The following is a 25,627-nucleotide window of genomic DNA, read 5'->3' as shown; positions in this document are numbered from 1 at the left end:
TATCCTGATTTGCAGCTCCATTTCCCATTTTTTCACCTTGCTCTGAGCTCACAGCAAGCAGGAACTGCAGGTTTCTCACTGGTCAGTGTGATGAAGGCAGGATTTAGTGTTCAGAGCACAGAACACTAGACACTGGGCTAGAGCTGAGTCCTGAGGTCTCCAGCCCAGGTCCTGACTCAGTGGGAGCCAAGGAGCCAGGCAGACATGTGGGCAGACTTCTGGATTGTGCCTTCTGCCTTTCAGAGCAGCAACCCTCTATGAATGCCTAGTTCAATAAACTGGCCTAAATCGGCCTGAAAAGTGGTAATTCCTGTTATTCTGGTTGAAATAATGATATCTGTAGTATTCTCTTCCATGAACTTCCCGCAGGTACTTCAGGGTTACTAAGTGCACTCCAGGAGCACATACAAGGCTTATCAGCTGGGCTGGGTGGTGGCTCAGAGCTGTAGGATGGATGGAGGACTGGGAGAGGGAGAGATTGAATGCTAAGCAGGGAGTTGTGCCCCTTTTTGGGTGGAAGTCAGCAGAGGGACATGAAGGTGTCAGGGCAGGGAACAGTTACAATCCCCATGCAGTCTGCTGTAGCTAAGCCCTGTAACCCTGTGGTCAGTGATCGTGTTGCAGCCTGGCTGGCTGTGCAGGGAGCAGCAGGGAGCCACAGCAGGATCTGAGGTCTGGCTGCTGATAGCCAGCGCTGACGGAGCAGGCAAAACCTGACAGGAGCATAACCTCGGCTGCTGTCCTACTGCCAATGCAAATGGACTGCTGGAGCCACCAAAGAAACACAGAGCCACCAGCCCTTGGACTAGTTGGCACCTCGGGCTTCAGTTGAGGTGGGATTTTATGTGTAAGTTGTAGTCTGCCAAAAGTATTTGAAATTGGTCTGGCCTTTGTCTTGGCTTGGCACGCCTGCCCAGATCAATGCTGTCATGTACTGGATGCAGAAGGAACAAACGTGTAATCTGAAACAGCCTGTGCAAAGGCCCCACATGACGACACAGCTGCTGCAGTGCACTGGTGCATACCTGGAATCATTTTTCAGCTTGGTTTCATCCAAATGCCATCAAATGAGCCCACTGTAAGGCTGGTCCAGGACTCTAGCATGTCACTGCACAGGCCATATTACTGGGAGGTTCCCTCAGAGCATGCTGCCAATCCCCACCAGAGCATCGGTACCCTGAGGCCCTGAAGTGGGTAGTATTCAGCCCCTAGAAAGCCCCAGGCAACTCGGTTATGTAAATGCTGAACTGTTAGAACAGTATCACATTATTATGAGGATTAAAATCGTAGCATGGTTTGGGTTGGAAGGGAGTTTAAAGCTCACCCAGTTCCAACCCCCTGCCACGGGCAGTGACACACCTTCCACTGGAGCAGGTTGCTCCAAGCCCCGTCCAGCCTGGCTTTTTGCCTTTATTTGCAAGCTGAGAACCAAGCTGCGGGCTCTAGTGTGCAGCCCCGGCACGCAGGCCGCTCCTCCAGCACCAACCCTGCTCTCTGGCGCCCCAGGCAAAGTCCAGCCCAGTCGCAGGGCTCGGCAAACGCGGGGGGGGGGCTGTTGGAAGCTGCTGTAACCTGGTGCTCCCCGCAGGCTGCCCAGCTCACCGGCGCTGCCTCCTCTTCCTCCTCCTGAGGCCGAGCCGGGCCAGCAGGGGGCGCGCCGCGGCAGTGCGCGGCCGGGTGGGCAGCGCCGGGGGGGTCTCACGGGGGGACCCTGTGCCCCCTCTCACCCTTCACGTTCGTGGTGCTGGTGCCGAGGGACGCGGTTGGGATGGTGACCGCCCGGCACCAGGCACCGCCCCTGCGGGAGCCAGGCACAGCATAGCAGACTGGGTTGGGCTGTACGGGACCGCAAAGCTCATCCAGCTCCAACCCCTGCCACAGGCAGGGACACCTTCCACTAGAGCAGCTTGCTCCAGTGTCCAACCTGGCCTTGAACACTGCCAGGGATGGGGCAGCCACAGCTTCTCTGGGCACCCTGTGCCAGCGCCTCAGCACCCTCACAGGGAAGAGCTTCTGCCTAAGAGCTCATCTCAATCTCCCTGGCAGGTTAAAGTCACTCCCCCTTGACCTGCCACTACATCCCTCGCCCAAAGCGCCTCTCCAAATTTCTTGGCAGCCCCTTTAGGCACTGGAGCTGCTCTAAGGTCTCCCCTTCAGGAGCCCTCTCTTCTCCAGACTAAAAAAGCCCAGCTCTCTCCACCTGTCTCCATAGCAGAGGTGCTCCAGCCCTCCCATCATCTTTGTGGCCTCCTCTGGACTCACTCAAGCAAGTCCATCTCCCTCTTGTGCTGTTGCCCCAGAGCTGGACCAGGACTGCAGAGGTGATCTCACCAGAGTGCAGTAGAGGGGGAGAATCCCTTCTCTCAAGCTGCTGCTCATGTTGCTAGTCATGAAGCCCAGGTCACAGTTGGCTTTCTGGGTTGCGGTCCAAGAGCAGTGTTGATTTATGTTGTGATTGATGTCATATAGGCACACATCTCTGCCTTAGCGAGACTGCAGCATAACTCCATTAGTTCCATTGTAACCAACAGATGGAAAGCAGCAACACAGAGTGCTGTATTGTGTGCAGTGTGGTTACTTCCTCATGCAAACCGACTGCCATGTATCTTGAACGTTGCATATAAACCTGGGGAAATCTGGCCTTGCTTTGTCTCCACATGAGAAGGAGAAGAAGCAGGTCTCCTAGACTGTCCCAGCCCCTTCCACAAACATGCTGGAGCAGGGGAGTGGAGTTTCCACCCACCATAAATCATCAGTACTCTGGCACAGGCTGCAGCATGACATGGCTCTGGCAGAGCGTGGGTGAAGTCGGAAGACCTGCTCTAGCCCCCAGTTTACCTCCTGGCTCCAGTTATTGCAAGCTTGATAGGCCGGGATCAGACATGAAGAATGGATTTCTTCAGCACTTGAGAGTGCTGAGCTGACATCTCTTACCCATCACAGGTTCCTCCATTTCCGAGTTCAGGCAGGTCCAGCTTGTCTTCTCTAGCAATGGTACAAGGCACAGTCAGAGAACAAAACCTTGGTGCAGGCTCATGTTACTACACAAACACTTGCAGCTGAATTCTAGATGTGTTTCTCTTCATGGTCACAAAGAAGCCGTGCAGCATTTGAAGCACATGTGCTTCCTGACCTTTTGTGCAGGAGGGGTTTTGCAGCTGATTATTGTGGTACCTTTCACTGTGAGCTTCTACTACGTTTGTTTTTAAAATGCGGCTTAGTTTGCCAGTACTCAGAAGCCCCCATCCTTGTCTGCGGGTGAACAAAAAAACTAGATCTTTGCCATTACTGGCAACATCTTTATCTGAAATCCCTGGATGGCTCCAGGGTGACCATCCATTGGGAAGGATCCTTTACATTCTACATTCCACTGAAGTTGGTGCCAGTGCTGACTCTTAATAGTGCTGCTTCATAATATATAAAATAATATAAACCAAAATCCAACTGTTTAGTTTTCATTCTAGTGGCAGTAATAAAGGATGCAGCCTGACAAGATGGCCTTGTTCAAACACACGCTAAGCAGCAAGTGCACAGAGGAGTCGAGGACAGTAATCATCATGGAATATTATATACAGATTGTTGTGTTGTCTGAACAAGAAAAGGAGATTTTCCTCTTTGAGGCATTATATCAATTTATTAATTGTGTTTGAGGTTGTGATCTACCTTGAGAAGGCTAATTAAACACTTCACAAGTGCTTAACAGTGAAAGGAAAAATAATACCAAGGATTTTACATGAGTAGCCTGAGAATAAAAAGCATAATGCTCTGCTGCCAACAGAGTAGAAAATTTACTATTATGAGTCAAGAAAGCCTTGTCGTTTCAATAATACCCAATTCATGTATTGCTCTTAACTTAATAAATCTTCCTTCATGAAGATAAAATGCTTTCTAAAGTGCACTTTTGAGACTAACGATTATATCAGGGTTTGCAGTTGGCACAGAGACTCCAGAAGAATTTTAACTCCAAGGAGCTGAGGTGTGTTATGAGGAGGGCAGGGGAGCTGGCCAGAGAGCAGGCAGGCAGCCAGCACCATGACGAGTGAGCCCAAAGTTCAAATAAACCTCACCAGCCTGTTCTCCACTTGCATATTTTCATCCTCTCTGATAAGCAGTGGTTTCCACCTCTGGTGTTGCTTGTCTTGAATGTGATTACAGACTGGCACATAGTGTCATGCTTTGGAGGAAAAGGGAATTACCAGGGCATTTCTCAAACAGCTGTGAAGGCGGCTGTACAAACACATCTGAAGAAACAGTCCTTGAAGAATTTTAATCTCTTGGACTTAACTTGGCTTGCTTTAAAGAGACTCAAAAGTACACAAGTTATTATTACTAAATTTTGAGATTCCCTGAACTCTGGGGGATTTGGTTTGTTTTGTTCGTGTGTGTGTGTGCCGTCATCCAAAGTAAATTTTGGTTTATTACTTTCTCAAAACATACATCCACCTTATGACAGTCTCAAAGATTTACGTAAGTAGAAAGCTGGAGAGGGACATTTAGAAGGGTGTGTAGTGATAGGACAAGGGGTAATGGCTTTAAGCTAGACAAGGGGAGATTGAGATGTTAGGCAGAAATTCCTCACTGTGAGGGTGCTGAGGCACTGGCACAGGGTGCCCAGAGAAGCTGTGGCTGCCCCATCCCTGGCAGTGTTCAAGGCCAGGTTGGACACAGGGGCTTGGAGCAAGCTGCTCTAGTGGAAGGTGCCCCTGCCACAGGCAGGGGCTTGGAACTGGAGCAGCTTTAAGGTCCCTTCAACCCAAACCAGCCTGGGATTCTGTAATTCTGTAAGTATCATAAGCAATATCAAAATTAGGCATGTCATCCTCAAAACAGTTCTTTTTCCTATTAGCTATTAATAAACCAAATATAGATCACTTAATAACCTTTTTAATTTTATTTTTTGTTTCTTATCATTTCTGTGCTTACAAGAACCACTGATGGTCTGAAACCAGAAGGCTTATTTTGTGTGAAAAAAAATAATTTCAGAAATACCTCCTTCCTTTTTGCCACGAGCAGAACAAACGTGTTTCCTTCATCTTACCCTGTAGGTGGGAAGATTTCAGCTTGCTATGTTTATCACCGTATTTCCTGTTTTCTGCGAAGCTGTGCTGTCAGAATGCATAGTAAAATATGCATAGGGTAATATTTGGAGTACTCGAGGCAAGTGGAAGACAGGTGCTAAATATAAATTTCCCTAAATAACATGTCACTATGACTGTAGCAATTAAGAACTCTTTGAGGCCTCATCCAGTGGCCCCAATGAATACAAGTGATGCTGTGGAATTGCAGCAGCAATGGCTGGCACCAGCCCTTGGCACACCCCATGTCCTGCATTAACCAAGCACAGCAACAAGTCCCCGGCCATGGCACAGACAAAAGCTGGCCAGGGAAGGGACATGGAGGGGCAGCTCATATCACCAGTGCCGATATGTGACTCTTTGGTGCTTTATTTGTGCTGAAGAGCCTTAATGTAATTATGGGAGTCATAGAATCATAGAATGGTTAGGATTGGAAAGGACCTTAAGATATCAAGTTCCAACCCCCTGCCATAGGCAGGGACACCTCACACTAAACCATGTCACCCAAGACTCTGTCCAACCTGCCCTTGAACACTGCCAGGGATGGAGCATTCACAACCTCCCTGGGCAACCAATTCCAGTGCCTCACCACCCTTACAGTAAAGAACTTCTTCCTTATATCCAATCTAAACTTCCCCTGTTTAACCCGTTACCCCTTGTCCTATCATTGCAGTCCCTGATGAAGAGTCCCTCCCCAGCATCCCTATAGGCCCCCTTCAGATACTGAAAGGCTGCTATGAGGTCTCCACGCAGCCTTCTCCAGGCTGAAAAGTCCCAACTTTCTCAGCCTGTCTTCATACGGGAGGTGCTCCAGTCCCCTGATCATCCCTGTGGCCCTCTTCTGGACGGAAGTCAAAGCATTCACCTGGATGCCAGCCTGTCTTTCCGCATGGACACGTCACTTGGGCACTTAACTTTCACGCTGGAATGAGTTATAAAAGGAAATTCTCAACGTCATTGCCGGTAACATCTGCCCATCCCAGGCTCCTGTCACCCCTCCGAGTGACCAGCCACGGGAAGCAGCACCCCTGGGACGGCTCCAGGCTCCCCAGGTAGCGAGGAGCACTCCCGCACCAAGGGCGAGGCCGGCACCGGGGCACCCGCAGCGGTAACGACGGAGCCCGGCCAAACTCGGTCGTCTCCGGCTGACAGGGGCCTCCCAACCCCGCCTCTCCCCCTTAGGCGCCGGGCCCCCGCGTCGCCTCAGCGGGGCTTCCCGCCGCCGGGTCTCGCGTGGTTCAGCGGGAAATCGCCTCGCCCCTTTCTTTCTTTCTCCCTTCTTTCTATTTTTTTAACCGTTTTCCCCTCTTCCGGGCCGGGCGGCGCTGACTGCCGGGCCCGCAGCCCAGTGAGCGCGGCGGGGCGGGGCGAGCCCCGGCCAGGCCTCCCGCCCTCCCGCCCTCCCGCAGCCGCTTCAGCCCCAGTCCCAGTCCCAGTCCCAGCCCGCGCCTCGCCGCGCCGCCCGTCCGTCCGCACGCACACACCCACCCGGCTCCGCATCCTACCGTCGCTTCGTTTCCCAGAATGGTCATCAAGGTTTACATCGCCTCCTCCTCCGGCTCCACGGCGGTAAGGGGCACCCCGGGAAAGTTGCACCGGGCGCGGGGCCGGGTGTGGGCTCCCTTCGGTCCCCGCCGGGCAGGCTGAGGAGGGGCTGGGGCAGGCGGGCTTCGCCCCTCTCGGCGGGCGCTCTGTGTGTGTGTGCCTCTGTGTGTGCCTGTGTGTGTGTGTATGCCTCTTGTGTGTGTGCGCGCCTCTGTGTGTGTGTGTGCAGCCGTCGGGAAGAGAATGCCATTTCCTTCGTGGATTCAAGGCTTGTGCGGGGCTCCCACACGGCGGCCGGGCCCCAGGGGTTGCATTCGTACCCCTCGCCCTGGTCCGGGAATCAACGCCACCCATGTTTGGGGTTCCTGTTGGGGCTTATTTTTATTGTTTTCGCTCTCCTTCTTGAAGCTTATTCTGAATGGTGTCACCCGTCGTGTCAGGATTTGGTTTTGATGGCTTTTTTCCCTTTACATGGACTCATGCATGGTGACAGGCATGTGTGTCTGAGTAGCTGTGGGTTCTTGCCGTGTGGGAATACCGGGTTTCACTTCTTACAGCCCCAGTAGGGAGAGGTTGGTCAGGGGACTGCATTTTCACAAGGAAAATAAACTAGGAAACAAAAATACTGGGGGTTCATGCCTAAGTCCAGATGTAGCTTGGAGCAGTAATGCAGAAGGTTGTCTGATGTCTGCTTGAACTGTGTCAGAGATGCTCCGAGTCTAAAATCCAGGGGATTTTGTTGCACTCAGTATGAATGTGCTACAGAGCTACCAAATGCCAGAGACGTAGAAAATGCCAGCTATTGCAGTTAATGGTCAGTGACTTTTACTGTGAGCAGATAAAAAGACGGAGCTGTTGCTCTGTGATGACTTTTCATGGCACTGCGATGCTGTGTAGATCAGGTGTAGGTTCCCAAACTTTCAGATGATGGTAATGTACAGAAATTCTCCTTCTCTGGTTCAGTTTAGTCCAGTCTTCAGCAGATAAAATGCTCCGTTGGTAAGCTTTGCTGTTGATGGTTGTGATGCTGGAGACCCTTGTTTAGCTCTGATGGCAGAGGCTGAGCCCCACAGTGACAGAGTGCAGATGGCACAGGAGTGTGTGCCTCGGGTGTCCCTGCTGTTGCTCTCTTCCCGAGTCATTTTTATTAATCTGCGTGTCATCGACGTGCTGATGGTGAAAAGCGGGTGATTATCTGATGCTCATCTGGGGAGTGTCTTGAAATCCCGAGTAGCTCATTCATGGGGGGGTCCAAGGGATTTCTGCTGGGCTTATACAAAACAATCATCTGGAGGGAAAGAAATAGTCATTAGCAAATTGAAAAAGTAATTCTTTCTGTCTGATACAGCTATTAATAGGTTTCAAGTTGGCTGATTCAGTTGCTATAGATTTTGATCAGTGACCTCTTAATGGCAGTTATTGATTTCTGCCTGTGTGGTGATGTCTGGGGGGTGCAACCACTGATTTCAATCCTATGTTCTCCTGTTTTTAAATTAGGCTTTTAATTATTAGCTTGGTGGTTTCTGTGATCTTGTCTGGTCCTTGTGTGGATTGTATATGTTGCAGAGCTCGATTCTGACTGACTGCTGCCTTTTAGGCTGCTTTGTGAATCTTTGATGGTGGAATTTGAATGTAGCGTTGGCGTAGCCTGTTTTTGTGGAATTTGAGTGTAACATGCACATAATTGCTAGTTTTATGACGTCTGTGTGTACATATATAGAGATATACTTGTGCTAAAGCTGGTGCAGCTCAAGAAATCTTGCGGTAACGATCAGGACTTGCACGTTCTCGGCTTGCTGAGTACACGGAGGGTGTTTCTGTTGGCAGGGCTCAGTGGAGTACCTCACAGGGTGGCTGTTTTCTTTCTGGTATAAGAATTTTAATGAGTATTTCAACCAAAAGTCAGGCAAGAGAGGCAGCTATCCACGGGGGAATGTGCTCTATGGAAGTGGGTCATTTTCATGGGTCTTAAGCCATTGGTGAGACAGGCTCTGCTTGGAGGACTAGAGGAGCCTTTGTGGATGCTCAGTTTGAAATAACCCACTCCAGGAATGGAAAATCCACATCAGAGGAGGTTGTTACAGAGAGATGGAACAGAGTCAGAGCTGTTCCCAGCGAAGTAACTGAACTGGCTAACGTCAGCTCTATAAGGGCTCTCACTCCTGCTAAGTTGGCGTTGTACTGCCAGTGATGCCCGGCACCATGTTATTTTGTTTTTTAAAAGGTTAATTTGCTTGAGTAGAAGCAAATCAGAAAGAAGTATAAGGTAACACAGCCGCCCCATTTCTTTAAGTTGGTGAAGCTTTTGTGAGACTCCAGAAACATTGCCTCCTACTGAAGGGAAAAGGGGTTGAGATTGCTTCACACCTCACAGCCAGGGGCTGTAAGTCTTGGAGGATGCCCAAATTTTGTGGTCTTTTATTGGCCAAGTCATACTTTATTATGTAGTGTAATTTGCCACATCATAGTATATAAAATGTTTCCCCAAGGCACTGTTCTCCATAAAGTTTGTATTCAGTGGTGTGTATCTGGGAGGAAAAAGTATCTTAAGAAGCTCATGTCTAAGCAGAGGCATCTTACATGTGTATTTAAAGGGATTTCTGGTGAAGTTCACTTAATTCCCATGTAAATGCATCATTCAGAGCCTGGGCATGGCTTTTACAGTGACAAATGTGACTACCGAGCTGCCTCTCAACGGGCTCAGTGTTATCTTTGGTGTGTTTCACTGACTGCAAAGTCCTGTGTTTGTACTCAGTCATATGGTTTGCTTTATGCTCTATATGCTAGAGGTAAAGGTGACTTTGTGTTTGGGTGGTTCGTTGCCATAGGTCTAGAAGCAGAGATAACTGAATATCCTGGAAGTTTATAATTAAGGAATTATATTGCAGCCTTGGTCTGTCCTCCTGTTTGAATTTCGCCCCAGAATTCATCATGTGATAGTTACAGCACAAGTTTCCTGCTGTATTTGGAAGTCTTGTATGGAAAGTTGCCCTCTTTAATCTTTCTCAGTGTGAATGTTGTACTGGCAAGTCATGGGCTGAGGCAAGGATTGGGGCGCATTGTAATTATGAACATGAGCTGTAGACACCAAACCTGAAAATATGCATTTGTAGTTTCTGTCCAGAGCAGTCTCTGCATGATGTACAGTTGTAGTGAACAGTGTTAGTATGCGACAGTGTTGGAGGCTAGGAACGTAAAATGGCAGACCAAATGTCACATGGAGAAGCTCCCAAGCATTGACTGGAGCAGGGACTGCACAGGCTGCGAGAGTGATTTGGCTGTAGGCTTCTACTCAAATCCTTCAAGAGACTAAAGGAGAGGCCAAATAGTAATTAGACACTCGCTCCTGGAAGAAAAAAGGTACAAGGAAGGAATAAGCTGAGTTGCACAAGTCCAGTCTGTGATTTTCTCCATTAGCGTTTAGGTATTTGTTGCTTTTGGGTAAGAGGTTGCTCCAGCTTCCCTGCAGCATCAGAAGCTCTTGTGTGCGTCTTCGTGAAGGCATCTGGGTTCCCAGTTTTATTGATCTCCTGTGGAAAGGAGCCAGCTGTTAAAATTCTTCTTGCTTTTACAAGTGTGCATTTGTTGCCAGCAACTGCACTGGTCTCGACTGTGGACTTGGAGAGAATTATGTTAGTTCGTCCAGCATCCCTTTGCAAGCTCTGGGAGTAAGGATGAAACCTGAAGGCTATGGCTATGGAAGTAAAGTGCCAGCGCCAGAGATGGTGGGCCAAGCTCTCCTCTGTCCCCCCACCAATGCTGTGGGCTGTGGAAACTCCTGCATCTAACCCTGGTGTTCAGATGATCCTTGGAGCCAGGCACTTTACCTCTGTGGTCTACAGCCCGTGCTTCCATCTCTCCCGCTCACTTGTTTGGATGGCCTCGTGGGTGGTTTTCCTTCCTCACCTCCTACTGCAACTGCAGACATGGGAAAAATAAAGAGATGAGTTCCAGAATCGGTGTCAGAGTCCCCATGTTACACATCAGGCTCACTGCTGTTTAGGGGTGGTGTTAGAAAGGAAAGGAAATTTTGGTTTATTTTCTCATCCACAGAGTTGGGGTTGTGAAGTGTTTTAAGTTTTTCTTGTATTGTTTCTTTGCTTGGGAAAGGATCTGTGTCTTCTCCCCCCCACCCACCAGGAAATAAAGAGGAAAGTAGCCTGTGGTCTGAAGAATGAACATTTGCTCATAATTACTCTTTTCTTTCCCACCACATAACCCTGTAAGGCACAGGAGTGCTTTCTGGTGCTGCTGGGGATCTATAGCCAGTGGCAAATGCTTTCTAGAGCATTACAGGTTGCACCTGAAGGAGAAGTTTTGGGGAAGAGCAGCTGGAAACAAGCAGAATCGTGCATAACCACCAGCTCTTGTCTCTGTTCAGCAGCTCAGGGCTTGGAGAGGACTGGTGAAGCCACTTCATCCTTCCAAAGCAATCCCAGTGATGAAAACATGGAGAGGCAGATATTGTACAAATAAAAACAAGTTATATTTTTATATAACAGCCTGCTGCCTGTTTTGGTGGGTTTTGAGGTTTATGAATGCTGGTGTTTCACTGTGTGACCCCCCCGGTGATGGGGGCTCTGTGCTGAGCCTTGCTGAGGGCACAGGCTGGGTGGTCCTTTGCATCCGGTGGTTTATGGGTGTGTTTAATGAGTGTGTCTTGTGCTGCAGTCGTGTCCAAGGCTGCAAATGTGTTGTCAAAGCCCGGATGCGTGTGGTCGCATTTGTCATCCCGGAAGCCCCAAGCAGTGGAGCTGCTAAAGAACTTCCTGTGGTCCAAATGAATCTTTTATAGATAGCATTGTCATATGATGCAAGTTTAGGTAAAACCAGGTATTTTGAGGAAAATAAGCTGCATATGTAGTTTTAAAAGCAATCTCACAATTGTTTATATATTTTTGTGATACTTAGCTCATGCGGTTTATATACTGTGGGTGAAAACTGACTTGTTTTCAAGGCTTGGTATTGATTTTTAAATCCATCTCTTGTGTAAACATAATATGCATCAAGTACTTTTTTGGCTACCCAGTTTAGGAAACTTAGTGTCTCTCCATAAAGTGGTATGAATTGTTCTGAATTAGAGCTCTTGTGGTGGGAAACGAAATATGTAACACAAACCTAGCGACGCAGTTAGCTAGGATATATTCCATCCGCCTTGTGGGCTGGGGTTTTTCCTTTAAGTCATTATTCCAAGCTCTAGGCAAGTTAAATATTTTTCTTAAAATATTGCATTTAAGTTTTTGGTAGAGCCAGAGATGAAATTGCCCACAGTTGTTGTAATAGTTTTAATATATAAAAATAGAAAGCATTCTACTGTGCTTAAATAAAAAGTTTCCTGACAGCATGAGAAATTACACTCCACAGTTAAGACTAGGAAAAGTTTTTGCTGAGAATTTCTGTAGATTGTATATGCTGGTAGGACAGTGTTTACTTTGAGATGGTCCATCAGGATTATGTCTTTCTCTTGCTCTGCTTGAGGAAAAAAGGCTGACATGGAGAAGAAGCCGTCAGCTTGCACTGGCTTTGCTTGAACCCTGAACTGCAGCACTTCTTGAGATATGATCCATCCAGTGTTAGGTCAGAGCACTTGTGCTTTCTTAATAAATATTTGTAAAGTTGAGCAAGGAACTTTTCTTGTCCTGAGGCATTAAAGTTACCTTGGAAAATTCCTGTGGAAGTCAGTGAATTGGTATGTGTGTAACAAGCAAAGGATGAAAAACCCGAGTCTCTGCAAGGTTATTCTTATTTGAGGAACTGGAGAGAAAAGAGACAAACGGATATAGACAAACATTGATAAATTTCAGCTGTTCAGGCTCGAAACAGAACTAGAATATTGTCCTGTATGATAGAAAGAAGAACTAAGGAGGTGTCATTGTCACAGCTGGAGATAGATGAGGTCTGCTTTCATGCTCCCCAGCCCTGAATTGTTGCTCTGGAACCACTGATCTTGGTCCCTGGGACTAACCAGTGATCTGGAAACCTGAACCAAATCCACAACTTGTATCAGTATTATGCTATTCAGACATTAAAATACAGTGTTAACAGCATTTGTTTAATCCCAGCCATATTCAGAGGAGTTCAATATACAGTACTTTTGTTGGTCAGGTATTTGATCAAGCCTGGAAGAGTTTTAATTGGTTACAGTTAAAATTAAGCATTAGCTTATCTACTATTATTTGTCCCAGAACAAATCTTCCATCCAGGAGCATGTCCTTTGAAGGACAGCATCTCCAGCTGACTATTAAGGCCATTTCTCTGAAATTTGGAAGACAGTAAGGTGAGACAGAAGAAAATCCAGAGGGTTAACATCAGGCTGTAGACTGCCTGAAGTTGATGCTGTCTGGGTACAGCTGAAGTAGTCTTTGCATCTTGACTTACAGCTTCTTCCTGCTGGACTTGGTTTCCCCTGTGCGAAGTGGATGTGGTGGTGTGATTTCTTTAATTAGCTACCAGAAGTTTAGTTTTACTGGGGCTCTGTTCCCATGCATGCACTGTTACCTGTTGGGAGACCTAATGTTTCAGCTGCTGTGGTACTGTAGTGAAGAAAGGAGCCAAAGGCAGCAGTGGTTTAAAAACGGATCTTGGGGAAATCTGGAAGCTATGAGTTATCTTCCTGTGCTGTGCAAATTGATGTTATTCTTTGTTAGACTTCTTCCTAGTGGATTTGTGGACAGATACAGAGCAGAGGAAGAATCAATACACTGTCAAAGAAAACTGTGCCTCACAGCTGATTTACCTGGGGCAGCCACTGAGCATAGGAACAAAGGTGATCCCTTGATACTGAAACCCTTGACTCCTAGAAAGTTTTGGATAAGCTTTGGCCAAGTTAAAAATCTATTTATTTATAAAGAAACTAAGCTACTATGGTTAAGATGAGGGTTTTTTTTTCTTTCTTTTTGGCTTATTCAATTGATTACACATCAGTTGTAAAACCAGATAAGAATCAAGACTTTGGAATATATAGGCAGCTTTTGCAATATGCAGAAGTTACAAGGACATCCTACAGACACCGGTACTGTGACAAGGCTGTTGGTGAAGTTGCACAGTGTGAGAGCAGCTGTAGCTGTCCCAGGTGGGAAACTGGGAAGAAACAATCATCCTCCTGTGCAAGAGTGAGCTGATACTGTTAAGCAGGGAGGTCTTGGAGCCATACTAGGTAATTCCACAGAAATATCTTATCCGTAGTCATAAAAGACAAACAAAATATCAGGAATTTTTAGGATGGGAGAGGGCAAGGAGAAAGAAAAAACCCTACTGCTGTATAAATCCGTGGTGCATCTATATCTTTAATAGGCTGGGATTGTTGACTTTAAATGATATAAAGAATTGAGAAGACATATTAAATAGGGTGAGGTGATCACTGTAGGAGGAACAACCAAACGAGGTGGAATTTTGCAACCAAGAAAGAAAGAGCTGAAAGGCATGAGAAGTGGTGAAAATCCTGTCAGGCGTAAGGGAGAACAGATAGGAAGTGATTATTCATCGCTTTTCCTAATGCAATGATGGGGGGAGCAAGTGAGACTAGCAGGTGTCAGGTTCAGAATAAATGAAGTATTTTCTTTGACAACCTGTAGTTTAATGGAGAAACTTGCTACCAGAGAACATAATGTATGCCAAAAATTGCATGGTTTAGGAAGTAGTGAGACAAATTAAGGGGGAAAGTCTATTAAGGGCTATTAAACATAATTACTACACCTCTGACTCAGAGCTGCAGATTACTGGAGTCTGGGAATGTATAATGTGGTGTGGCCCTGCACACTCAGTCTGTTTATGTGCTCTTCCCTGGGATCTGTGGCCGGTGGAGACAGATATGGGGTAGACAAGTGTTGGATCAGACCCCGTAAAGCTGTGCTTCTGTTCTTGGGTGAAATTGGCTCTGCTCCCAAAATGATCTTAAGAGTTTTCATTTAAAAATTTCAGAATGTGTTGTGCAGGAAAAATGTTCGATGGAGAAGAATGTGTCTGTGTGTTTGGGATGTGCTGGTTAGTTTTTAATGTGCGGTTATTACAAACTCCTGCAGTTGTAAGAAGGCTCTGGACTTTTAGATGAAACTAGAATTTTCCTCTGAAGTGCAAAGATTCTGTAGCTGGGTTATATTCAGACATACCGATGTGTCTGAAATCTTACCTCTCGCTGCAAACTTTGATGCTGGGAGAGACCTCAGAAACGAGAGGAACTTTTAACTGTATTTGTCCCCTGTATCTTAGAAACAGGGGCGGGAGGAGCAGAAGTTACAATAATAATTTTCCTCTTGGTTTCCTTCTGAACAACTGCAGCTCAGTTCAGGAGCCAAGGACAAGGCTGTAAGAGATGTTTGTATGAAGCTCTTTGTTATGCTTGTAGTCTCAAAACTTCCTGCTGAGAGATAAATGCTGAAATATCAAGGTTTGGACATTGAGTAAGACTGCATAGGGAAGATGTGTCATTAGATCTCCTGGTTTACATATAATGAAACTTGCTGTGGGATGCAGGTGGTGATTGGGATGTTTGTATCTGGGGCAGTCAGCATGAAGCAAGCTCTGCCAGGTGACATGCAGCCTCTCCCTCTGAGGTTTGAGTTGGATGCTGTGCTTGGGTGTGACTGGGAAAGGTTTCCATTAACCAAGGATGCAGTGTGACTCTTTTCCTGGGCTCTTGGCTGGACAGGGAGACGTGAATGAGAGCTTGAAGGAATGAATGTTGCTGTTCTTCATGCGCCTCATTGCTGGTCACGATCTGAGCATCTCTTACAAGCGAAACATAAGCATTGGGTGATGCAGACAGCAGATGATTCCAAAACCAAACATGGTTTTGTAGCATGAACTGCAGATGCTGACATGTGTCGTGTTTAGACCTAGCTAATAAGGTGGGTGTATCAGAAACCCCTCCTGCTTTTGGGATAGGTCAAACTGGCAAAGCCCCATGTAAGCACTCTGGGGAAAATAATAATACTTTTCACATTTTTATGAGGATAGCAGTTTCCAGGCAGGTTTAAACAGCACATCTGTATTCACCACGTGGGATCAGCCTTTGGCTGTACTAGTATCACTGGGAGTTTTGCCATGGACTACAGCAGGACAAGATTTTACTCCTTAGGAAATACGTAATGCTGCTTCTCCAAGATCATTCCTGTGCACATGCTGCAAATGTACTCAGCCAGAGCAGCAGCTGCAGAGCAGCTGGCAGAACTGGAGAAGAGCAGGATAACCCTGTGAATGAATTGAAAATATATCTCAAAATGTTCTCACTGGACATGGAAAGAAATGAAGTTCAAGTGAAGTTGCTTTATGGATAATAGATGTAGGCAGGAAATACAATATATGTGAGTAGAAATAAAGATAAAAAGGGGCAGGTCTGCAAACTTACTTGGTAGTGACCTGATAATCCTGATTAAGAACTGGAAATTCCTTTCCACCCTGTAATGCAGATAAGCATGTCTCATGGTTCTGGTGGCTAAGTCCATGAAACCTTTGTGCTTGAGCAGTCTTTCTCTAAATTTCTGTTTCCATTCAGCTCATGAAAATGTACCAGGAGATGACCGTGAGAGGCTCCGTTTCATCCACAGTGAACTGAAGTTTGAGTTGTGCATGCTGTGGAAAGATCAGCTTAAAAAAAGCCATGCCAGAAAGTGCTTCTTCCAGGAATTCACACCTGTATAAACTGAGGAGCAGCTGGACAGACAGCTATGTCTTCTATATAATGATTTGGGACCAAAATTAGCAGCTTGGAAGGTGTTAGGATAGCTATTACCTCACACTGTCAACCTTCAAGTATTAGGCTGAGACTGAAAAACATCAGGGGAATGAAGCTATTTTGGCTGCTTGCCCAGGCCTGGAGAACTCCATCCTACAGCAAATAAACAGCTGGGGGACTTAATATTTTTAAAACTAAAATGCAGTGTGTATTTGTCTTAGTCCCTGGTTGTGGTAAGCAGATGCTAGCTTACCAAGAAGGAAGGGAGGCAGAAGGAAGCCTGTGGTTTAAAAAAGAAAGACAAAAAGCAGATGCCATGGTGACAAGAGTGATATAAAAACCTCGAGAAGCCAGTGGGGGTTTGCAGAGTGGCCTCTAGGTCAGGCTCTGTCAGTGGCCATGCCTGCCACTGAGGCATAGGCAGCATCTGCATTAATGCTCCTGGTCTGGGGTGGAAGGTGGCACTTCCCTTTGAGTGCAGTGATGTTCCCTTGGCGATAGGAAGGACCTTACCATGTTGGAAAATACTCATTTTGTTTTAAATTCCTGTAAAGTGTGACTCCAGGATGTGTCCTGAGGAATCCTCTTTGAGAGGAACCCCCCCCCACGCACTGGCCTTCTTGGCTGCTGCAAGCAGCAGATGAACAACTCCTGTACTGCTTCAGCTGCTGAAAGTATTAGAAACAACAGTGTGGCTGATTGTTGTGAGCTTTCTGTTTATCTTCCTTTTTCTCTCCCCCCTTTGAAGACACAGTTTCTGGAGTTACAATATTTTGTCCAAGTCTGTACTAAAATAAAGAGGGGCCCTGGGGTTCCCAGGATGATATGCACTTGAAATGATACTCAAGGAAATTACCCAGTCAGAAAGCTTGGTCTATTATCTCTTGTCTGCTAAATCTTTCATCTCTGGGACGCTTTGGTGTGGCTGTACTGACCTGCTGTTGCATCTCAGTTCAGCCTGACTTTTTGGAAAGAGGAGGAAAACTTGTATTTAATCCATAGCTTTTCTCTTAATCCCCTCTTCTGTTGTATTATGATACTTAGTTATTTTACTTCAGGAAATAAAAGCGTTTCTTCTCTTGAACAATTTATTTGGTTCAGTTTTAGAATAGCGGTCATCAAAAAGACTAGCTAAATAATGTCTGTGGTGTACGAGTTCTTCAAAGAAAGTAATACAGATCACAATTACCTGTATGTAGCACAAGATCCCTGAAGTCATACCATGTTTCTTCTTAAAGTAGTTCTTTATTTAAAGACAATAAATGCCTGGCAATATAAAGTCAGTGAAACAGCTATTAATGCTGTAAACTTGTAGTCTTGTCAGTTAATTTAGTCTCTCTGTGTGCTAAACCATAAGAGGAAACAAACCTTTTTATTGCAAACCACAGGAGCCTCGTGCACCACTTGTCTTTTAACTCCTTTCTTAGTCAGCGTTCTTCTCTCATTAGACAAACAAAACAAAACATGTTTTTCCTTTCCACTCTCTCTGCCGTGCAGGGCTCTTCATCCACAGATTCTGACAAAGAATTTCATTTGCAGCTGTTTCAATAAACACCCCAAATGCAGCCCCCTGAATTCTGTAGTGCTCCCTCAGTAAATACCAGCCAAGTGCTGTGCTGCGTGTGGAGGATGAAGTTTCAGGGTGAACAAGGTAGGAACTGTGCTGTTCTAATTGCTGTAACATGACAGCCAGCAGTTCTCACAGGGGGTAGCTGCTGCTATCATTGCATGGATGGGCTAGTACAACCTGTCCAGGAGCCCTCTGTAAAAATGAAGATGAAAGAGGAGTAATTCTGTTGGCCTTCAGAAAGAGACTGAAAAAACTGGCTGAAAAAAACATACTCAGAACCTGACAATGGTGGTGAGGTCCAGGCTTTCAGGAATCAAGCCCTCTTTAAAGCTTCTGGAGCAAGTAGTCAGGTTTTCAGTGGCACGCTCAGTGCCTTTCCCCCATTTTTCTCAGCCACATTGAGAACTTTTGAGTATCTAGGAATATGTCATCATGTTCAGAGATTTTTCTGCAACTCATGTGATGCTGAGCCTAATTAATCTTGTTAGAGATTAGTCTTCTGTGTGTTAAATCATGTTCTAGTCAGTGTGTAAAGCCTGTATGTGAGGCTGGGCTGTATTTGATACTGTTTGTAGAAACACCCAGAAGTGATCCTTAGCACAAATAACAGAGTAAATAAGCAGTGATTTGAAAAAATAATTATTCCTGCTGGGTAACAGCTTAGGAGAGGAAGTTCTGAGAGGCGAAGGGCGCATTCAGTTGTTCAAGGAGTCCGTGACAGAGGTAGCTTAGACTTAAGAACTTTTTTATTCTTCCACATAGCAAAACCTTTTGTTTCCCAGAACAATTTTTTGTGCCTCAGGTAAGAGAGTGCAGCTAAGGCTGTAGAGACACAGGCAATGCACTGACCAGTCATGCCAGGGGAAGAGGCTGTTGCTGGAGGCCACCCTGTGTTCAGGTCCTCTCTGAGTTGTCCATTGAGCATCCCAGATCTGAAGGATGGGGTGAGCACAAACAACTTTACCTTCTGTCCTGGCCGACCCAGCGGGCACTGCCTGGGAAAGGGGACCTGAAATGGTGACAGAGAGCCCATGTGTTGGCTGGTGCGTAGGGAGAGGTTGGCTGTGGGTTGCTCCCAGGTCCAGCCATGGTGGGGATGGACTGGTCCAAGCACTCAGTACTGGTACTAACCCAAATGGCTTCACTGATGTTGAATCAGAGATGTTAACACAAGGTCTCTTAAAGCTTGCAGTTCTGTGCTGCTCTGCCCTAGTTGTGCTAACCCTGAACATCAGTAACGATTAATGAGGGAAAGTTCAGAAGCTATGACAACAGGTTTGTTGTTAGATGTCTGTTTTCCTGCTGACCATAAAGCTTGCTCAGATTAGTGGAGTTTCTGGAGATGCTCTGGCCGATACACCATTCGTTTCAGTCCCTGGGGCAGTTTTTGTTAAGCTGGCACTGGGTTTTGGACTTCTTCCTTCCTGGTGATCTTGGAAGCCTGGTGATTGCTGCAGGATAATGCAGTGTGAGTTTGGTTCCTTTCTCTGCTTTTGCTGCTGCTCTCACGTTTATGATGTTCAGGAGTTATATTAGTTTTATACTGGTGCAAACCTGTTTGTTTTTCATTAACCCTACACAGAGTTTGGATGCAGTGACAGGGTGCACATTAGACATCTAGGGAAAGAGAGCCTGCCAAGCTCCAAGTCTGCTGCAGAAAACAACTGTGCGTAATAAATGAAGAGTTCATATTCTGCTGCTGCTTATGCTTTGTTAACAGATAACCAAGATAATAGAGCCTGTATTCCTGCAGTAGGAAGCTGCCTCTCTGTTGTTTTTGGACCAGACAGGCGGTTTTCAGGCTTATGAAAGTCAAATGCCACAAAACTGACTTAGAAAATCGCCACGGGTCAATTTATTTTGTGTTGTAATGGTGGTGTTTTCCTTTTGATTATGACAGTTTCGGGTGCTGCCAGGGTTTGTGAATGGTTTCGGTGCACATAAAGCTATTGCTTTGTGTTACATCATCATTTCTTTACATTCTTTTCTAAAGCAAGGTAACAGGAGGCCTAGGTCTTGATTTTGCAAGATACATTTATTTTGGCTAACTTCAGTAGTCTAGACACAAAAGGAACTACAGAAACGCCTTGATATGTGAATATTTGCACTTGCAAGTCCTTCCTATTGCTGAATGAAATAAAGACCCAAGACGAAAATGGCCAGAGGCCATGGTTTAATAAGTGCTGTCAGTTGAAATACCGGCTGCTGGGAGAGGCGTCCTGCCCCTTTGTGCCTTTCCTTGTGATGCCACAAGTATCCACATGTTGGCACAGTGAGCTGTGTTGAGGATCCCCAAAACAATACTGCTGTGCAACTGGAAGAGTTGGTGCAGCTCTACATAGCCATGCCAAGGCAAGACCTCCTCAGAGACAGGCATTTGGAGTTCAAAGCAAAGGTTTCTCTCCATAACCCTGGTTTAGGCAGGTTGAATGTATGTGGTCCCAGTGATGGCTGTGGAGTCATTCCTGGATAACCATCCCTTGACCCAGTGATGGAGGGGAGCAGTCTGAACAGAGTGAGCCTCTGTGCAAGGGTGGGCAGGCTCTGGATGCTGGAGAGGCCTGGGCTCAGAGACACCAGGCTGCTTGCAGTGCAAGGTTCATCCTTGATCAAACAGTGCTCCTGGTGGGGCTGTTTGCAGAAACTACGTGAAGGGAGGGGAGAATTGTGCTGCAGTCGCTCCTCCTGGGGCCACAGGGACCTGGAGCCCAGTGTGAGCAGGGAGTTCAGGAGCAATCAGGCACCCACCTTGCTTTAAATCAAGCTCAGGTTCTTCCTTTTCAGAGAAGACAAGTGTAAGTCTGACACCTCTCTAGATCTGAAACACTTTGCCCAGTGTTCAGCAGTTGGAAGCTTTGTTTGCATTCACAGTTTCTCTCTGTTCAGGCTATTAGGTTGTCTACAAAAAGCAGGCATGTAGAAAAGTTTAGTGCCTCTTCTAGTAACAGTTCTGGTGCTGTGAACCCATTCTTGCAACTTCTTGGATTTTAACTGAATTTTCATGTACTGGAACAAAATCTGAAGTTTATTAAATGGTACTTTTGTACATTGTCTTCAGGTGTTTCCAATGATAAGATGTTCTGTGTTAGAAACCTGGTAAAGCCACAATGGTCCTTGACAAGCAGGTATAAAAGGATGAATGGCTTCACTCCATGTGACCCCAGTGCTTGGATATTATTTGTTAAGAGCAGAATTTGACTTAAGCTGTGATAATATGCTGATGTTTAAGGTGCCTTCATCGAAGGTAAACTTAAAACACATTAAAAAACAATCAAGGCTTCATTAGGCAGTGCTGCTACTGCTGTTTGCCAGAAGCTGGGAAGATATAAATAAGGAAATGTTACTTGTCCTCATACTTGACTAATGGGTAAAGGAATCTGCTTTTGGCCACTGCTGGAGGAAAGTAGCTAAACAGAGATTGGATGCAATGCAGCAAGTCACTTCTGACCTATTTATGGCCTTTTAGTATCTTTGTCATTAGAATTTGACTGTAATAGAGCTTTGGTAGAATTGGCTGTACTGCTTGTCTGACACAGAACTAGTGACATTCAGAAATCTTGCTGCAGCATTAAACTTGAATCCTGTGTACATTTAACTGAAAGAATCAATAACGTTTGAGTCTGAATATTTTTAACTGGTTCATACCATGTAACACTAATGATGGTGGACTCCTTAGGGATTGCGTCTTTCAGCTGCTTGTGTGGTTATGCCCACAACATGATTAAGGGGTTGCATAACGTACTCCAGCCTTGACTTTTTCTAGCAGTTGTCTAATTTTGCAGATACGAAGTGACAAACACCCCGAATCACCATGTAGGGTAACTGTAAAGAGTTTTTGGAATCCTGTTTCTGAGCAGTTGCTTTCCATGACCATTGATTCCTGACACATGCTGTTCTCCGTGCTGTACTTACATCTCCAGCTGAAGTACTTGCCTGGATCTCCCCTGGATGGGAGTAATCCTTTGTACATCCAGGAGTGGTGGAAACCAAGCAGTAGTGGCATTTACACCATTACCTTCCCGAAGTGTGTATCATTTCACAAGGTGCAGAAGTCTTTGTCTTGAGCATATGCAGCGGTGCTGTCCCACCATTCATATACATACATGCACAGTGCACGTACATAGTGTGAAGGCAGCATGCAGCTGGGTGCTGAGTGCTGGAAGAGGAGGAAGGAGTGGGCAGTTCGACTGCCTTTCAGAGGTGGTGAGCCTGCGTGGGTTACTTCAACTTTCAGTGCTGTTTCACAGCCTAAGTGAATGCGTGAGAGCCTATATTTAGTATTCTCCTGTGCTTCTCAGCAGAATTGGGCTGAAGTTAGTGTTCTAAATTAGTATCTTCCAATTTATGACAGTGTTACTTTATTCTTTCCTTTGGAGCAATAGAGAAAAGGTTTCTTATTTTTGCTTAACCAGTTCCTTGAAGTTCTGTAGCAAGTCAGCGACGCAGCAATTGGGAACCTGCTCTGCAGGCTGCTTCACTGGGCTGTACCAAATGGAGGAGCCAGGCATGTGTCACCGGCCAAACTTCCCAAAGCGGGCTGAGGGGACTAAAAGCCAAACTCCCACTGGGGATTTCATTCTCTTCTCAGTCTGTGTCAAAGAGTAAATGAAAAGTGAGTGGGAGCTGGGTCCGAAGGGTCATTGGCTCTGCTGAGAATCCTTATCCCTAGACTTTAGTACAAGGAGGGGGTATTAATTTTCATGTTTGGTTCTTTTGGCAGGAAATAACTTTGAATGCACTGGGATCTTTAGAGTTGGGATTTGCTGGTGTGGGACTTAACAAAGTTTTAAGCCTTGGGTTATTGAATGAGTGCACTTACAAAGGCACTCTAATCCATGAGAGAAGCTTTTCTTTTTGTTCTCATGAATCAGCTTTTCCATTTATGTAACTTTCTATATTTTCTGGAGCAAGTTATGGTCTTGTTTTGGGAAGTAGAGACTTTGTCCTTTGTTCTAGCTGTATTCTTGGCCAGTGTTGCAAAACCCGATCTGTGATGTGGTACCTTATGCCTGGATAATGCCCTACTGCAGACAGACCACATGATTGCAGGCTTGATGCAACCACCAGGTTAGGTTCTAAAAACCTTTCGGAAGACTGGATTTTTCCCTCAACCTTGCTCTAGAGTGGTGCTTTCTTTCACCCCAGGACTTTTTCCTGCTTTTAAAAAGCGTCTTCCAGAGCCACATGTGAGCAACAGGAATTTGGCCACTGCTTTCACTGCAAGCCAGAGCCCGGTGCCTCCTGCCCTGGCTCTCAGGCTGCACAAGCCACTCATGCAACCAGGGTCAGTGATGGTGAGAACCATGGCCAAATAAACAACTTTTCAGCTGTTGGGGGCAAACCACATGAAGACAGGGCTGCTGTAGCAGCTATGCAGGATACATAGTGATGTGCCATGGGCTCTCCCAAAGGGCCCTGGAGGGAGAGAGTAAGTACATATGGAGCCCATCTGGATTATGCCTGATTTCTGCAAAACAAAAAGCAGGCAGTATAAGTACAGCCTGAGCTATTCCAGCCTCCTGTGTTTGATTTAGGTCACATAAGTTCATGGTGGTTTTGCTGTGTTTGTCCTCAGTTTCATTCCTTACAGACCAGAAACCAAGCAGTGAGTGACAGAATGATGATATAACTACATGTAATGCTTGGCAGAACAAAGAAGTGGTTGTCTAATGATAATTGCCAATACCTAAAAATAGATAGATGTTCTACCAGGAAGGGAGAAGTAAAAGTGAGACATGAATTGCTGGGAGACACCTGAGAGGTGGCCTGCAAAGCTCTGACCAAGCAGGTCATTGCTGTAGGTACTGACAAGTTTCCCACCTTTTGACCATCATTTATAGAAGATGGTGGCCACCAGCACCACCAGAACTGACACCTCGGAATTTTATACTAGTGGGGGGGAAATCTGGCTTGTTCTTATGAATAACCCAGTATTGGAATAAAATCAGAGAAGACTGATAAGAGACTAGGACCAAGCCTGCTTGGAGGTGTTTTGTCTCTGAAGGGAGCCTGTTGTAGTGTCCTGAGGGTGGAGAACAAGCCTGGGGGCCTTCAGGAATCCGTAACATTTCACTGCATAGCTGAGCTGCTACCCTGTGTAACTCCTACATATTATACTGCACTGGGAGGCAAAATTGCAGCGTTTTGCAGCTAATTTGGAAGTATTAGCTTCTGCATTAGCAAGGCACAGGGGAAAGGCAGCATAATTTCAGAAATGAGGTGAAAAATGTAAGAACAGTTAAAAAAAACCCCATCTTGTTACTGATTCCCTGAAGTGGCTGTGAATTGCTGTCTTCTTTGCCAGCCACAGCAGCAGAGGTGGTCAAGTCCTGAAGTCACAGCGCACAGCTCAGCCTGCGGGACGCCCTGCGGCAAGTTAATTTGGCTTGGCAGCAGCACAGCATTCCTTGTGCTGCCCCACTCCCTCCAAAGAAAACCACTTTCTGGGTATTTTCCCGTCGGCTGCACTGGGGAGCTTGCTGCAGTTTTCTCCCACTGTGCTTTTCCCTTTCTCTGTTTAAATTTGAGCCGATCTGTCTTTTAAAAGGTACTGAACCGTTTGAAGAACTGATGGTTCTGGCTACAAATGGTAGCATCATCTGGGGATTTGAACCTCTTCACCTTTCTGCACAGATATCCCCTGTGATTTAAAGTTTCCTCCTTGTGATGAAGCAGCTTGTCTAATATCATCAGTGGCTTAAAACACAACCGCTTTAAAGATGTAGTTGTTTTTTCTTATCTAGAAGCCAGAAGGCTGGAATTGGAAAAGGTAAAAACCTTTAAAGCCTAAAAAGGTAAAAACCAAGAAGGTCTAGATGAGGGATTGCTTCTCTCTTGTCCTTAATTTTTGCTCCTGGCTGTGAGGTTGGGAGCTGCAGCTCAGGCCTTGTGTTCAGCAGGAGCTGGGTGCTATAAGCAATGATGTTCCATGGCTGGAACTTTAAGGAAATGTCTCTAAAGTTCTTGAAAATCCTTACAATGATGTATGAGCCATTTAATCACATCTTTTGGGGGATAAAAACAAAACTGTGGTTTTTTTTTCCCTGCATGGAGGTCATAGGATGCACAAAAATGGCAGAGAAAACCAACCCCATGCCAGTGCTGGAACAGCAGAGCTGCAGCTGCATTATTGGCATGGGGAAGTTTCTTGTGTTGAAACAGCAGCACTCGGACTATAAACTTGGTTTGGGTTCTAGTGGTCCATAAATAGCTTTCCAAAACATGTCTATTGTCCAAAAAGGAATTTATTTATAAACTGAAAAAAAATAACAAGACTTAAAAAAAAAAATCCAAACCCCTCTTGGCCAGTGTAAACTAAATTGTTCTTTTGTATATACAAGCCTGTGTACAAAAAAGGTAGAAACTTCTTTGCATTTCATTACAATAAAATGTTTAACACAACTGTTTCCTTGCAGCAGGGTAGTGCTGAGAAGCTGCCTGTTGAGCAGCCAGTTTCCAGCCCTGGCCAGAGCTGGGGATGGAGTATTGCTGCTCGCTGGACCAGGGTCCTGCAGCATCACCCCTGCCTCCTTTCTGCTTGTTATCTTTTAGTTGGTGGGCTTTGTTTAGTTTGTTTTTTTTTTTTACCATTGAGTGAGGATTTGGAGGAGGAAAAAAAACCCCACTGATTCTAAAATGTTGCAGCATTTTCAGGAAAGTTTTCTGCCCACTTTTGGCTTACAGCTCTATTTCTGACAGAGAGCAATTTGTTGGAAAATGTTGCCTGTCTCTACCCCTTGTAGCCCTGATGCAGTTTCGCTTGTG

The 25,627-nt window shown here is 45.9% G+C and overlaps 1 protein-coding gene across 2 annotated transcripts in view; it reads left to right on the top strand.

Moving 5' to 3' along the window:
* The window catches only part of SH3BGRL (SH3 domain binding glutamate rich protein like), a 170,870-nt gene that overhangs the window by 133,241 nt on the left and 12,002 nt on the right, over window positions 1-25,627 (top strand). Inside the window, exon 2 of one of the 2 annotated variants that reach the window (XM_061361925.1) lies at window positions 6,601-6,644. In XM_061361925.1, the coding sequence (XP_061217909.1) occupies window positions 6,601-6,644 (44 nt within the window). Of the gene's footprint in view, window positions 1-6,568; window positions 6,645-25,627 lie in introns of those variants that run through there. The other variant, XM_061361924.1, reaches the window with a different exon arrangement.

This window comes from Neopsephotus bourkii, unplaced genomic scaffold (genome assembly GCF_033783945.1).
Source record: "Neopsephotus bourkii isolate Nb327-2 ecotype Australia unplaced genomic scaffold, CSIRO-AGI_Nbou_v1 NB_1067, whole genome shotgun sequence".
In the NCBI taxonomy this organism is placed as follows: Eukaryota; Metazoa; Chordata; class Aves; order Psittaciformes; family Psittacidae; genus Neopsephotus; species Neopsephotus bourkii.
This window is presented reverse-complemented; position numbering and strand designations above follow the sequence as displayed.